The 13,418-nt window shown below is 43.3% G+C and overlaps 1 protein-coding gene across 7 annotated transcripts in view; it reads right to left on the bottom strand.

Annotated features, from left to right (window-relative positions):
- Window positions 1–7,058, bottom strand: part of LOC115941251 (general transcription factor II-I repeat domain-containing protein 2-like) — a 34,312-nt gene extending 27,254 nt beyond the window's left edge. For 3 of the 7 annotated variants that reach the window (XM_081813405.1, XM_081813406.1, XM_081813404.1), the window contains exons 1-3: window positions 6,520–7,058; window positions 6,176–6,383; window positions 5,231–5,278 (exon numbers count right to left, since the gene is read on the bottom strand). In XM_081813405.1, the coding sequence (XP_081669531.1) occupies window positions 5,231–5,278; window positions 6,176–6,232 (105 nt within the window). In that variant the 5' untranslated portion in view covers window positions 6,233–6,383; window positions 6,520–7,058. The remainder of the gene's footprint in view (window positions 1–5,230; window positions 5,279–6,175; window positions 6,384–6,519) is intronic. The other 4 variants (XM_081813407.1, XM_031029166.2, XM_031029165.2 and 1 more) reach the window with 3 other exon arrangements.
- Window positions 7,059–13,418: the final 6,360 nt, after the last annotated feature.

The raw sequence follows: 13,418 nt of genomic DNA, 5'->3' as shown, positions 1-13,418 counted from the left end.
GAGAGAGAATGAGAGACAGAGAGCATGAGAGGGAGGAGGGTCAGAGGGAGAAGCAGACTCCCCGCCGAGCAGGGAGCCCGATGCAGGACACCATCCCGGGACTCCAGGATCATGACCTGAGCCGAAGGCAGTCGCTTAACCAACTGAGCCACCCAGGCGCCCGGTCAGAGTACTTTTAAAAGCATTCATAAATTAATCAGAACATTCTTCAAGTTCCTAAAAGAAATCCCACAGCCCCTGCCCTTCCCTTACAACTCCAATTCCTTGATATGGGCTACCCCTCAAGTGAGCTGACTTGGGTCGTTCCGGCCTTCCTCCTCCTCCTCTTCCTCACAGCCTTTGTCATCACCATTGTTGTCCTGCTCATCTCCACCGGGCCCCCATAGGAAGGACTGTTCTCCCTCTGGCCCATGTAGAATACACATCTTTTTCAGAATCTAAATGAAAACCCACCTAACAAGTCTGCCACACAGACTTGTTAAGAATGAGAATAACAAATTGCTCTTCCAGAGAAACTGCTCATAAATCCGACTAAAATACACCAACCTAACGAAAAAATTCAATGCCACTTTAACTTCTTATTTTGAAATAATTTGAAATGTACTGCCATTATATTTAAATAAAAATATTAATAATTACTTCTTCGGAAACAGTATCATTTAAAATGTTGCACAGACTCTGTCAAGACAAAAAGAAAATCACTGACAATTAAGTTTGGGGGACAATTAACCTGCATGGCTCATAAGCACCATGACAGAAACAATCAGTGGATAATAGTCATAGAAAACTCTGATTCTGGTCACGTGGACAGTAGAGGTCAAAGGTCCATTGAGATTCCTCATCCACGAGGCCATGCCTGAAAAGTCAGCCGGGGATTGCCAAGGCAGCTTTCTGCAAGGTGGGAGCTTCACAGAACCCCTCTGGCAGCGATGTGGGATGGCAGGCAAGGCTGTCCCCAGAAGAGGATTCATCACCTTCCTCATCCTGGCCCAACTCAGCCTTCTTATCTTCTTCCTCCTCAGAGCTCCCATTTCTCTTCTCATGGTCCTTGAACTTGACACTCCTGTCTTTTGGCAACAGGGCCCAAGTGGCTGCCTTCCTGTGTGGGGATATCAGTTTCTCAGCAAACACGGGAGCCAGAAACTTTTTTTCTTCTCCTTTATTTTCTGGAGAGGTAGTCATCTTCCCACCACTCTGCTGAGGGGTGACGACCTGGAGAGAAGTGGCAACACTGAAAGCACATGTTCCCTGCGCCCACGAGGTTACAACCACACTGTATGGTCAGCAAGTACAAGATTCGGTCAGGCATGTGTGTCGGGGTCTATGCTGAGCTCTCGGAGTTTCTCAATGTGTAGTATAAGAGAGCTCCCAGCACCACCTGGCATGCTTGTCTAAAGAAACAGGAAAAGGAAAAAAAAAAAAAAATCCTAGACTTCACTTAGAGCTATCAAATCAGAATCCTTACAGGGAAGGAACTAGGTTTCTAGAAGTTTCCAAGCTACTGCCCTAGGAAAACAGGAAATATACCAAGTCAACTACTGTTCAGGTGGTTCCACATGCCATTAGAGTGCCAACTCTTTGTTTGTTTGTTTTTTTAAGATTTTATTTTTAAGTAATCTCTACACCCACCATGGGACTTGAAATCACAACCCTGAGATCAAGAGTCACACGCTGCATCAACTGAGCCAGCCAGGTGCCCCTACACTGCCAGCTCTTTGCATACAAAACACAAAAGTAAAAGAGTCCCCCACAACAGGCACCTGGAACATAAAGAGGAATGAGAGCCAAGCCCCTAAGATTGGGCCTCATGCTTCCTAACTGTACCATCAATTCTATCCCACAGCTACTGATAACTGAGCATGGTACTATAAAACTAAATAACTAAAGATAAAAATGTTAGGGGCACCTGGGTGGTGCAGTCAGCTAAGCATCCGACTGTTGGTTTCGGCTGAGGTCATGATCTCAGGGCCGTGAGATCAAACCCTGCATCAGGCTCCACGCTCAGCACAGAATCTGCTTAAGATTCTCTGTCCCTCTGCCCCTCCCCCACTCGCGTGCAAGTGCATGTGCTCTCTCTCTCTCAAATAAATATTTCAGCAAAACATTGAATGAATACACAAAAGGACAAAACGAAGAACTATGGCAATAAATAAAACAAGTGTCTTCATCTTGCCAGTGTTAACTAGGAACAGTGTCATAACGGAAGGAAGGTATTACTGGTATTATTATGAGATGAACTATATCCCACTAAAACCCATATGTCAAAGTCCAATCCACAGTATCTAAGAATGTTACTGTATTTGGAGACAGGCCTTTAAAGAAGTAATTAAGTTAAAATGGGGTCATTAGAGTAGGCCCTAATCCAATATGACTGCTGTCCTTATGAGAGATTAGGCCACAGAAGATAGACAAATGACCATGTGAAGACATAGTGAGAAGGCAGACATTTACAAGCCAAGGAGAGAGGCCTCAGAAGAAACCAAACCTGTCAACAACTTGATCTTCAACTTCTAACCTTCAGAATTATGAGAAAATAAATTTCTGTTGTTTCAGCCAACCAGTATAGGATATTTTATTAAGGCAACCTTAAGGGGCGCCTGGGTGGCTTGGTGGGTTAGGCATCTGCCTTCAGCTCAGGTCACGATCTCAGGTCCTGGGATTGAGCCCCACATTAGGCTCTCTGCTCAGCGGGAAACCTGCTTCTCCCTCTTCCTCTGCCCCCCCCCAACCCCTGCTCATGCTCTCTTGAGAGAGAGATTTCTAAATAAAATCTTAAAAAAAAAAAAAAAAGGCAAACCTAGCAAACGAATACAACTGGTATATATAGCACATCACAGGAAGAGATAAGTAGCTACCATGTGATAAGTATTACTGGTTATGAACATACATAGGCAAGCAGATGAGGGACCAGTTCATCTGGCATGGGAATGATGTGGGATCAGGGAAGTTATGGGAAAGAGATGAGGGTTTTATTTGTTTTTTTAGTAATCTCTTCACTACCCCTAGATTAAGAGTAGCATGCTCTTCCAACTGAGCCAGCCAGGCACCCTAAGAGATAAGCGTTTTAATGAATTAATTTCAATGAGCCAACTTTAGGGTCTGGTTATCCTAAAAGTTCATCTACCTGTGAACGTACTTCTATATGCTGCACCAATCAGAGGAAACCATTATAGAAATCACACTTTAGGGGCGCCTGGGTGGCTCAGGTGTTAAGCGTCTGCCTTCGGCTCAGGTCATGATCCCAGGGTCCTGGGATCGAGCCCCGCATCAGGCTCCCTGCTCAGCAGGAGACCTGCTTCTCCCTCTCCGAGTCCCCCTGCTTGTGTTCCCTCTCTGTGTCTCTCTCTGTCAAATAAATAAATAAAATCTTAAAAAAAAAAAAAAGAAATCACAGTTTAGAGAGGAATGACCTAGGGTGACCAGTGTGAACAGTCTAGAACCACATCACATGCATATCAGCCTAGGGAAAATATAATGTGACTATTCCTGTTTTCCTCCAAGAACCAGAATGGGTTCCAAAGCAAAAGCTGCATTTACCAAGAATTTTCTGGATGATTGCTACAAAAGCTAATGCAACATACAGTGAACATCATAATACAGTAGATGCTCTCTTAACTGTGTCTAACTATGTCTACTTAATCAAATCACACTAACCTGTATCTACAGCTAGATTAAATGACACTCCCCATCCCAAACAGGACTTACTAACTTGATGTTCATGAAATGCCAAGCACGTGTGGCTAGCAGGTTCCTCTATGGCACTCACAGAACACCTGGCCATTTCTGCTGCCATAGGCTAAAGCAGATCCTTAATAATTATCAATTGTTTGTTCCAAACCTGTATATGACCCTTGTATTTGCGGTTTCAATTACATAATAAAATCATATAAACCAATCAAATCAATGCAAAAAGTAAGTTACTGAATCTGTGAAAACCATGTTGAATACTTCGGACATATTTGATAAAGCTTAAAAAAACTGTAGTCAAGGGGCACCTGGGTGGCTCAGCCGTTAAGCGTCTGCCTTCGGCTCAGGTCATGATCTCAGGGTCCTGGGATCAAGCCCCGCATCGGGCTCCCTGCTCGGCGGGAAGCCTGCTTCTCCCTCTCCCACTCCCTCAGCTTGTGTTCCCTCTCTCGCTGTGTCTCTCTCTGTCAAATAAATAAATAAAATCTTTAAAAAAAAAAAAAAAAAGAACAGTTTAAAAAAAAAAACTGTAGTCAAATTAGGTGTGGTTGAGCAACCATAAAAGGATGGAAAAAGTGGTAAAAACGTAGGAGTATTCAAACTGCTTTACTAGGAGTTTTTTAGGTTTTGCTTTGCTTTAAAGAAACAAACTTTGGGGTGCCTGCCTGGCTTAGTCGGAAAAGCATACAACTCTTGATCTCGGGGTTGTGAGTTCAGCCCCACGTTGGATGCAGAGACTATTTAAATACTTAAAAAAAAAAAAGAAACAAACTTCATATTACAAAAGCTGCACTTACGGGCATACTTTGTACTGGGAAGACAAACTACTCCAACACTGAACCCGAAGTCAAAAACAAGGCCTCAGTCCCACATCAAAATATTCGTAAATGAATAAACATTTAACATGGGTGGGTTTTTTTTAAGATTTTTATTTATCTATTTGAGAGAGAGAGAAGCAGGACTCGATGATCCCAGGACCCCGAGATCATGACCTGAGCTGAAGGCAGACGCTTAACCGACTGAGCCACCCAGGCGCCCCCACATTTAACATGTCTTAAATTAAAATCAAAAGGTATGTATGGATAATTTACTTTTGATTGATTAAAACAACTACTAGACTGAATACGGTTGAATAAAGTTTCTATTATACAAGTGGCTACTTAAAGTGGACAATAAATACATCCTGGCTGCCTCTCAAAACAAGTTGCTTGGCAGGTGGGGGGGGCGGGAGACAAAAAAAATGAACTGGGAAGAGGTAGGGCCTTTGGATTCGGCAGAACCATGTATAATCCCTGCTCCGTCACTTATTAATTATAAAACCCTGAGCAAGTAAGTTAATGGCTAAATCTGTTTTCCAGTGTATAAAATGGAGCTGATGATGCCTGTCTAATACAGTCGCTTTGCTAATGAAATGAGATGATGCATTAAAGCCTAGCACAGTGGCTACACACGGGAAGCATTCACTATTCATGGGCTGTGTACCCACCATCCACCTCAATTCTTTTAGGACTCAACTTAAACCTATCCATATTTAAATACTCACACAGAGGCTCCCAGCCAGAAGCAGGAAACACTGTAGGGACCTAAGTATCTGTCAAAAGAATAAATATGGAAACACAGGTGTTTGGCAGGCACACAAACTAATGGAATTTAATGAAACAATTTTTTTTTTTTTAGATTTTTTTTTAATTTATTTGCGAGAGAGAGAATGAGAGACAGAGAGCATGAGAGGGAGGAGGGTCAGAGGGAGAAGCAGACTCCCTGCTGAGCAGGGAGCCCGATGTGGGACTCGATCCCGGGACTCCAGGATCATGACCTGAGCCGAAGGCAGTCGCTTAACCGACTGAGCCACCCAGGCGCCCTAATGAAGCAATTTTAAGAATCAAGAGATCTTCTTTCAAACCAGTATTTCTGGGCAACCAGTATCACTTTTCTTTTTTTTTTTAAAGATTTTATTTATTTGCCAGAGAGAGACACAGCGAGAGAGGGAACCCAAGCAGGGGGAGTGGGAGAAGGAGAAGCAGACTTCCCGCGGAGCAGGGAGCGCAGTGTGGGACTCGATCCCAGGACCCCGGGACCATGACCTGAGCCGAAGGCAGACGCTTAACGACTGAGCCACCCAGGTGCCTCAACCAGTATCACTTTTCAAACAAAAAAAACAATTCTGCTTTCCCCCAACACAAACCTCACTTCTCACAATGTACTATTCTTTTCAGTTGACACTGGTACTTAATTTGCTAACATTACATTTGGAATTTTTGCATCTATGTTCATGGGAGTGGTCTGCAATTGTTTCTTGTGGTTTTTTTTTTCCTAAAAATGACTGGGTCAGATTTTGGTATTGAGTCTAGGGTGGGCTTGTGAAAGTAGTCTGAAAGTGTTCACAATACCACTTTTGAGATTAAACAAGGCAGTTCAACTGTTTTACTCTGGATTTTGGTTGTTGACCTTAGTAAGTCATTCTGCTCCACACTGTATATACAATTACCTCATCTCTACTGTCACTGTCCTTCTCCTCCAACGTCTCGTCTTCCCCATCTTCCATCTTCTATCTCCTTCACAAAACGACTCATTTTCTTCTGTTCACCTGGATTTTTTCCCCCCGCTTAAAATGGACACGATTATTAGGCTCATCACAGGGCCTTCAACATTCCATGGGCTAAGCACATTTTCTCTCCGGTATCTGTAATAAGTTTCTATTTGTAACAAACACATGTCAGGCCTCATCTTAAAGTTACTTTCATTTTGAATCTTTCACTCACAGTAGTGAATATCAAAATATTTAGAAAAAGATAATTTTTGGCATCTATTTGTAGGTCAGATGTCCCATACCTTGTCTTTTGCCACGATCTAGAAATGGTTAACTCCTCGAGGTATTAGGCAAGCTTCCAAGAACTCCTCCCTTTCCCTCTCATTCTGTTCCCTTCAACACGCGTTTTCAAATAATTTCGATGTTTTTAAAAAATTGATTCCACTACCAGCTGCTCAAATGAAAGCACACAGGGCCAAAATAAAGCCCCCTTACAGGTAAAAAATCAGTACCTACAATTCAAGTGTCTTTACCTTTACAGACCGAGAACTCAGTGTTAAGTGGAGCAGCGTCCATCTCTACCTCCCTGCAGCACAAATAAGGAGTCTCACACCAGAACCTAGAACCGCCACTTCTCTAGGTAACCCGCACAGTCTCGTCCCTCCTGGGGAGGCGATCGCGGGTGTACGGCCCGGCCCACCCAGAGCCACCGCGCACTGCAGAGCCGGGGGCGAAGCCCCAAAGGGGCCCGCCGCAGCCCGCAGGCGCCGACAAGTCTGGAACGCCCTCCCAGCGGCAACCGGAGACGGAGACCCGGGCGACACACACACTCCGGAAGAAGACGGACCCCTCGTGACTCCGCCTCGGCCAATCAGAGCCCGCACCGCCTCTGGGCCAATCCCGAGCCGCGAACCCAAGGAGGGGGCGGACAAGCGCGAGCCTGGGGGCGGGGTCTCGAGCCGGGGCAGCCAGTGCTACGCGTGCGCGTCGGACGGGCGTTTTAGTCGATTTGTCTCGGTTCTCGCGGGCGTCCTGCCATTGGCCCAGATAGGCGGGCCAGAAGGGGAAATCCCCAATAAGTTCGGGAATTTGGCGGGCGGCCACACGTCTCGGCACACCTTTGTTGGTGGGCCCGGAGAAAGTGAATAACCGTCACAAAAGCAGCCTCCCATCGCGGGCTCGTGAGCGAAGCTAGATAGGTTCCAGGCGCTTGCGTCGGTTAACCTGGTTAGGCCGCCACCCGCGCAGTGGGGCGGACGTGAGTCCTCTCATTTCCAGCCGAGAAGGAGGCGCGTGCCTTCTAACGCTGGGCAGAGCCGAGACCAGCACCCGGCAGTCGGCCTTGGGGGTCGCCCTGTTGACCCCGGGCACCGCGCCCTCGCCGCCCGCCAGCGCCTGCCGCTGCAGTGGAAGCAGTGACAGCGCTGATGGTGATAGCCAAGGTCGTTAGTACCTGTTTTGTCCCGGGCATTGTTGCTTTCCACTCATTTTATGCACTTCTCTAAACTTGTGACTTAGATGTTTTAATAGTTTCATTTTACATGTAAGGAAATTGAGGCTCACAGAAAGGGAACTCCACAGCTATTGACTTGCATCCTCAATTACTAAATACTATTCCTTTGAGTTAAAACCATCAGTAATATGCTCTTTCAATCACGCTTAGTACCGGTTGACCCAGTAGAGGATCAAAATCCTAGGAATTATCCCCATACCGGGACTGGAAAAGAGCGCCTTGGGATGTGTGTGTGTGTTTTGGGAGTGGGGAGTCCTAGCTTCAGAAAGTCCTAAACTGGAAGGAAGGAGAATAGGAAAAACAATTTGCCTACATATTTTAGATTTGGTACTTCACTAAAGACTTACCTAACTAAACTGATCAATGACAACTCAAAAGAAAGCAGAAATCCATTTCACCTATGAATAAAGATGCAAGGTTCAAATAAAATATTAGCAATTTGAGCAAATTAAATGAAGCAGTGTAGTAAAAAAAATTATCGACAGTAGGATTTAACCCTGGAATGCACGGATGTTTCAAGGTAAAGAAATAGGTCAAACTAACAGACTAAAGGAAGAAAAACCATGTAATTTGAAATAAAGCCTATCTGTGAAAATGAAACATTTGATGACAAGTTACCAAGCATTCTTATTAAAATCAGTAATAAGAGGGTGCCTGGCTGGCTCAGTCCCTAGAGCATGAGGCTCTTGATCTCTGGGAGGTGAGTTCCAGCCCCATGAGTGGCCTAGAGTTTACTTAAAATAAAAAAAATAAATATATATTTTTTTAAATCAGTAATAAGAGCTTGGGATTTGAATGTCATTCCTAAGGAACAAAGAGCAAAATCTGTAAATGAAATTAAGACATATTTGACTATAAACAATTTAAAACTTCTGGATGCAAGATTGTCTGCAAACAAATTTAAAATATAAGGAATAGGGGCGCCTGGGTGGCTCAGTTGTTAAGCATCTGCCTTCGGCTCAGGTCATGGTCCCAGGGTCCTGGGATAGAGCCCCGCATCGGGCTCCCTGCTCCGAGGGAAGCCTGCTTCTCCCTCTCCCACTCCCCCTGCTTGTGTTCCCTCTCTGGCTGTGTCTCTGTCTCTCAAATAAATAAATAAATAAATCTTAAAAAAAATAAAATAAAATATAATATAAGGAATAAATTGGAAAGAAATATTTGTAACGTATATAACAAAAACTGAGTGTCAGAATATGAAAGAACTATAAATCAGTAAGAAAAAGACAAAAATGGGCAAAGAATATGAAAAGCAATTTTCAAAAGAAATTTAAGTAGCACATAAAGTTGTGAAAAATGCTCAACTATACAACCATCAGGGAAATACAATTTAAAATGATAAGATATCGGGGCACCTGGGTGGCTCAGTTGGTTAAGCATCTGACTCTTGATTTCTGCTCAGGTCATGATCTCAGGATTGAGAGATGGAGCCCAGGTAAGGCCTCGAGCTAGGTGGGGAGTCTGCTTGAGATTCTCTTTCCCTCTTCCTCTGCCCCTTCCCACATCCTACGTACTCTCTCCCAAATGATGTTTTTTTAAAAAAATAAATAAAATAAGACACTATTTGTATCCATCAGATTAACAGAAATTAAAACATCAATTGAAGGGCGCCTGGGTGGCTCAGTCGATGGGCGTCTGCCTTCGGTTCAGGTTATGATCCCGGGGTCCTGGGATCGAGCCCCGCATCGGGCTCCCTGCTCAGTGGGGATCCTGCTTCTCCCTCTCCCTCTGCTGTTCCCCCTGCTTGTGTTCCCTCTCTCACTGTCTCTCTCTCTCTGTCAAATAAATAAATAAAATCTTTAAAAAAACCCCAAAAAACATCAATCGAGCTTCTGCTCCGCAGGAAGCCTGCTTCTCCCTCTTCCACTCCGCCTGCTTGTGTTCCCTCTCACGCTGTCTCTCTCTCTCTGTCAAATAAATAAATAAAATCTTAAAAAAAAAAAAAGAAATTAAAACACCAAACAACAAGTGTTTGGGGATTGTGGGAAACCGGCAAATTGTGTAGGGGAGGAAATATATTTTTTTGCTCTACCCTTCTAAGTTCTGGGCTGGGGGCCCTGTAACAAAAGAGATTAACAAGAGAAAAGCATATAAATTTCTTTATCACAAGTTTTATGTAACGTGGGAGCCTTCAAAAGGAAATGAAGACCTGAAGAAGAGGGTAAGCCTGAGTGTTTTTATGCTATTTTTGATAGAGACTTATGGGAACATGGATGGGACAAAGGAATATGAGCTCAGTGTAGTAAACTGGGAGAAACAGCAAGGCCTGTTGGTTCAGATTCCTCCTGGTGTCTTAGAGAAAACGGTGCTCCTTTCCTCTGGGTATAGGGAGGGCACCTCTCACATGAGAGCCTATGGCCTGCCTCAGGGTAAGTCAGAGTCCTTCCTGCACCTGCTTTGTGTCAAATTCCTTTAGCTTAAAATATTTAGTATGCCGAGGTGCCATATTTAGGGGTAATTTGTCCTGAACCCCCTTATTACAAACACCCAGAGAGAAATTTGGCAATTTCCAGTCAAGGTAAAAATTCTCATTCCTTACGTTTAGGAATTCCCCTTACCGGTATCTAACCTAGAGGAGCAGTCACACTGATAGACAAATACGTGAATTTTTCTTGCAAACTTAAAAAGAATTTTATTATGGACATTTCCAAACATACATTAAGTAGAGAGAATAAAAAAATGAATCCACCTTTACCCATCACCCAGCTTCAAAACTTCAATATTTTTTTAAGATCTTATTTATATATTATTTGAGAGAAAGAGAGAGAGATTGAGAAAACGAGTGGGAGGAGGGGCAGAGGGAGAAGCAGACTCCCCGTGGAGCAGGGAGCCCGACGTGGGGCTAGATCCCAGGACCCTGGGATCATGACCTGAACCGAAGGCACACGCTTAACCAACTGAGCCACCCAGGCACTCAAAACTTCAATATTTTGCCAATTTTTTCAAACTATTCCTTGCCTCACTTTTCCTCTCTCCTCCGTTCCTTTTTTTTCTTGAGTATTTTAATCTGAATCCTAGGCATCCTATCATTCACCTATAAACACTAATTTAGTATGTGTGGTAACATGCTATTGGCTTGATACCATCTAATAGCTAGTCTGTGTTTGATTTTCTGTCTCAAAAATGTCTTTTTACTGTTGGTTTGCTTGAATTAGGATTCAAAAGTTTCAAAAAATTTTTCAAAAATTTCCACACATTACATTTGGTTGATATGTCTTAAATCATTTTAAATCTATAATAGAGAACCTTATATATATATATGATAGGTGGCACCTGGGTGGGTTCAGTCAGTTATGTGTCCAACTCTTGATTTAGTCTCAGGTCATGATCTCAGGGTCATGAGGTTGAGCGCTGCATTGAGCCCCACATCCAGCCCTGCATCCAGCCCCACATCGAGCCCCATGGCTGACTCGGCACTCAGCGGGGAGTCTGCTTCTCTCCCTCTCCCTCTCCCCCCTCCTCTCTCTAATAAGTAAATAAAATCTTTAAATATATATGTAATAGAGAACCTCTTTTATTAAATTTTTAATTTAAATTTAATTAATTAACATATAATGTATTATTAGCTTCAAGGTAGAGTTCAGTGATTCATCAGTTGCATATAACACCCAGTGCTCATTACATCACGTGCCCTCCTTAATACCCATCACCCAGTTACCCCATCCCCCCACCACCTCCCCTTCAGCAACCCTCAGTTTGTTTCCTATAATTAAGAGTCTCTTATGGTTTGTCTCCTTCTCTGATTTCGTCTTTTTTTATTTTTCTCTCCTTTACCCTATGATCCTCTGTTTTGTTTCTTAAATTCCACATATGAGTGAAATCATATGATATTTGTCTTTCTCTGACTGACTTATTTCACTTAGCATAATGCCCTCTAGTTCTATCCACATCATTGCAAATGGTAAGATTTCATTTTTTGAAGGCTGAGTAATATTCCACTGTATATATATACCACATCTTCCATTCATTTGTCGATGGACATCTAGGCTCTTTTCATAGTTTGGCTATTGTGGACACTGCTGCTATAAACATTGGGGTGCAGGTGCCCTTTCAGATCACTATGTTTGTATCCTTTGGGTAAATACCCAGTAGTGTAATTGCTGGGTTGTAGGGTAGCTCTATTTTCAACTTTTTGAGGAACCTCCATACTGTTTTCCAGAGTGGCTGCACCAGCTTGCATTCCCACCAACAGTGTAGGAGGGTTCCCCTTTCTCCGCAACCTCACCAACATTTGTTGTTTCCTGACTTGTTAATTTTAGCCATTCTGACCGGTGTGAAGTGGCATCTCACTGAGGTTTTGATTTGTATTTCCCTGATGCCGAGTGATGTTGAGCATTTTTTCATGTGTCTCTTGGCCATTTGTATGTCTTCTTTGGAGAAATGTCTGTTCATATCTTCTGCCCATTTCTTGACTGGATTATTCGTTTTTTGGGTGTTGAGTTTGATAAATTCTTTATAGGTTTTGGATACTAGTCCTTTATCTGATATGTCATTTGCAAATATCTTCTCTCATTCTGTCTGTTGTTTTTTGGTTTTGCTGTGCAAAAGCTTTTTATCTTGATGAAGTTCCAATAGTTCATTTTTGCTTTTGTTTCCCTTGCCTTTGGAGACCTGTCTAGCAAGAAGTTGCTACACCCAAGGTCGAAGAAGAGAACCTCTTTTAAATGTTATCTATTTATTGAAGAAACCAAGTCATTTGTCCTATAGAATTTGTCCTTATTCTGGATTTGGCTGACACCTTTAAGGTATCTTGAACATATTTGTCCACCCTCAGTTCTTGTAAACTGGTAGTTAGATCTGGAGCCTTCATTAGATTAAAGCTCAGGGTTTTTTGCAGTAAGACTTCATGGTTGGTGGCATGTACTTCTTTTGTCTACCTCTAGGGGGCACTTAATGCCCGGTTGTCCCACTTTAGAGATGTTAAAACTGATCAGACAGTTTGGGTGTTCTCGGCTTCATCATCCATTATAACCATTGGTTTTCCACCTGATGGTTCTAGGCAGTTTGTTTTGTAAAGCAAATGATTGAAAACAATCTATTATTCATTATGGGGGCAGGGGATATGTGTGAGGAAATGATCGGAATCAAATTGCCAGAATCTTAACAGAGGTTAATTTCGGTGCTGGGAATAGAAGTACTACTTTCGGGGCACCTGGCTGGCTCAGTGGGAAAAGAGTTCAAGGGTGTAGAGATTACTTAAATAAATTGGAAAAGAAAATTTTTTAAGTATTACTTTCATTTTTGTACTTTTTTTTTTTAAATTTACTAAAATAGAAACAAAAGAAATCCTGCCTATGCATGTCTAACAAAGGTAAACCAGACAGGGAAAAAGATTGGCGGGAAAATTCCAAATCCAAATTCCAGGAAGAACAGCCAGGGAAGTACAGAGAAGGACAGCAGTGAATGTGGAACACAGTCTGCTTTGCTTTGTTTTTGCCTGTCTGATGTCCACGCCTCCTCCCGACAGCCTTCATTCCCTTTAGGGTCTCCTCCCTCCTTCCCTGGATTCAGTTTTGGTGGAATTGCCCTTAAAGATGCTCCACCCTCCCCTGGCCAGAGCTCAGAGGCCAGTCAGACCCCGTCTCCCAGGACTTTGAGTCTTGAGCAGCATCACTTCCTCCTGGACGCCTTCCCTCCCCTGGGGCAGGTGCCCCTTTTCTGTGCCCCCAGAGTCCCAGCTGTCAGAGCACT

Source organism: Leptonychotes weddellii, chromosome 3, assembly GCF_054177405.1.
Source record: "Leptonychotes weddellii isolate Sample4059 chromosome 3, ASM5417740v2, whole genome shotgun sequence".
Lineage (NCBI taxonomy): Eukaryota > Metazoa > Chordata > Mammalia > Carnivora > Phocidae > Leptonychotes > Leptonychotes weddellii.
This window is presented reverse-complemented; position numbering and strand designations above follow the sequence as displayed.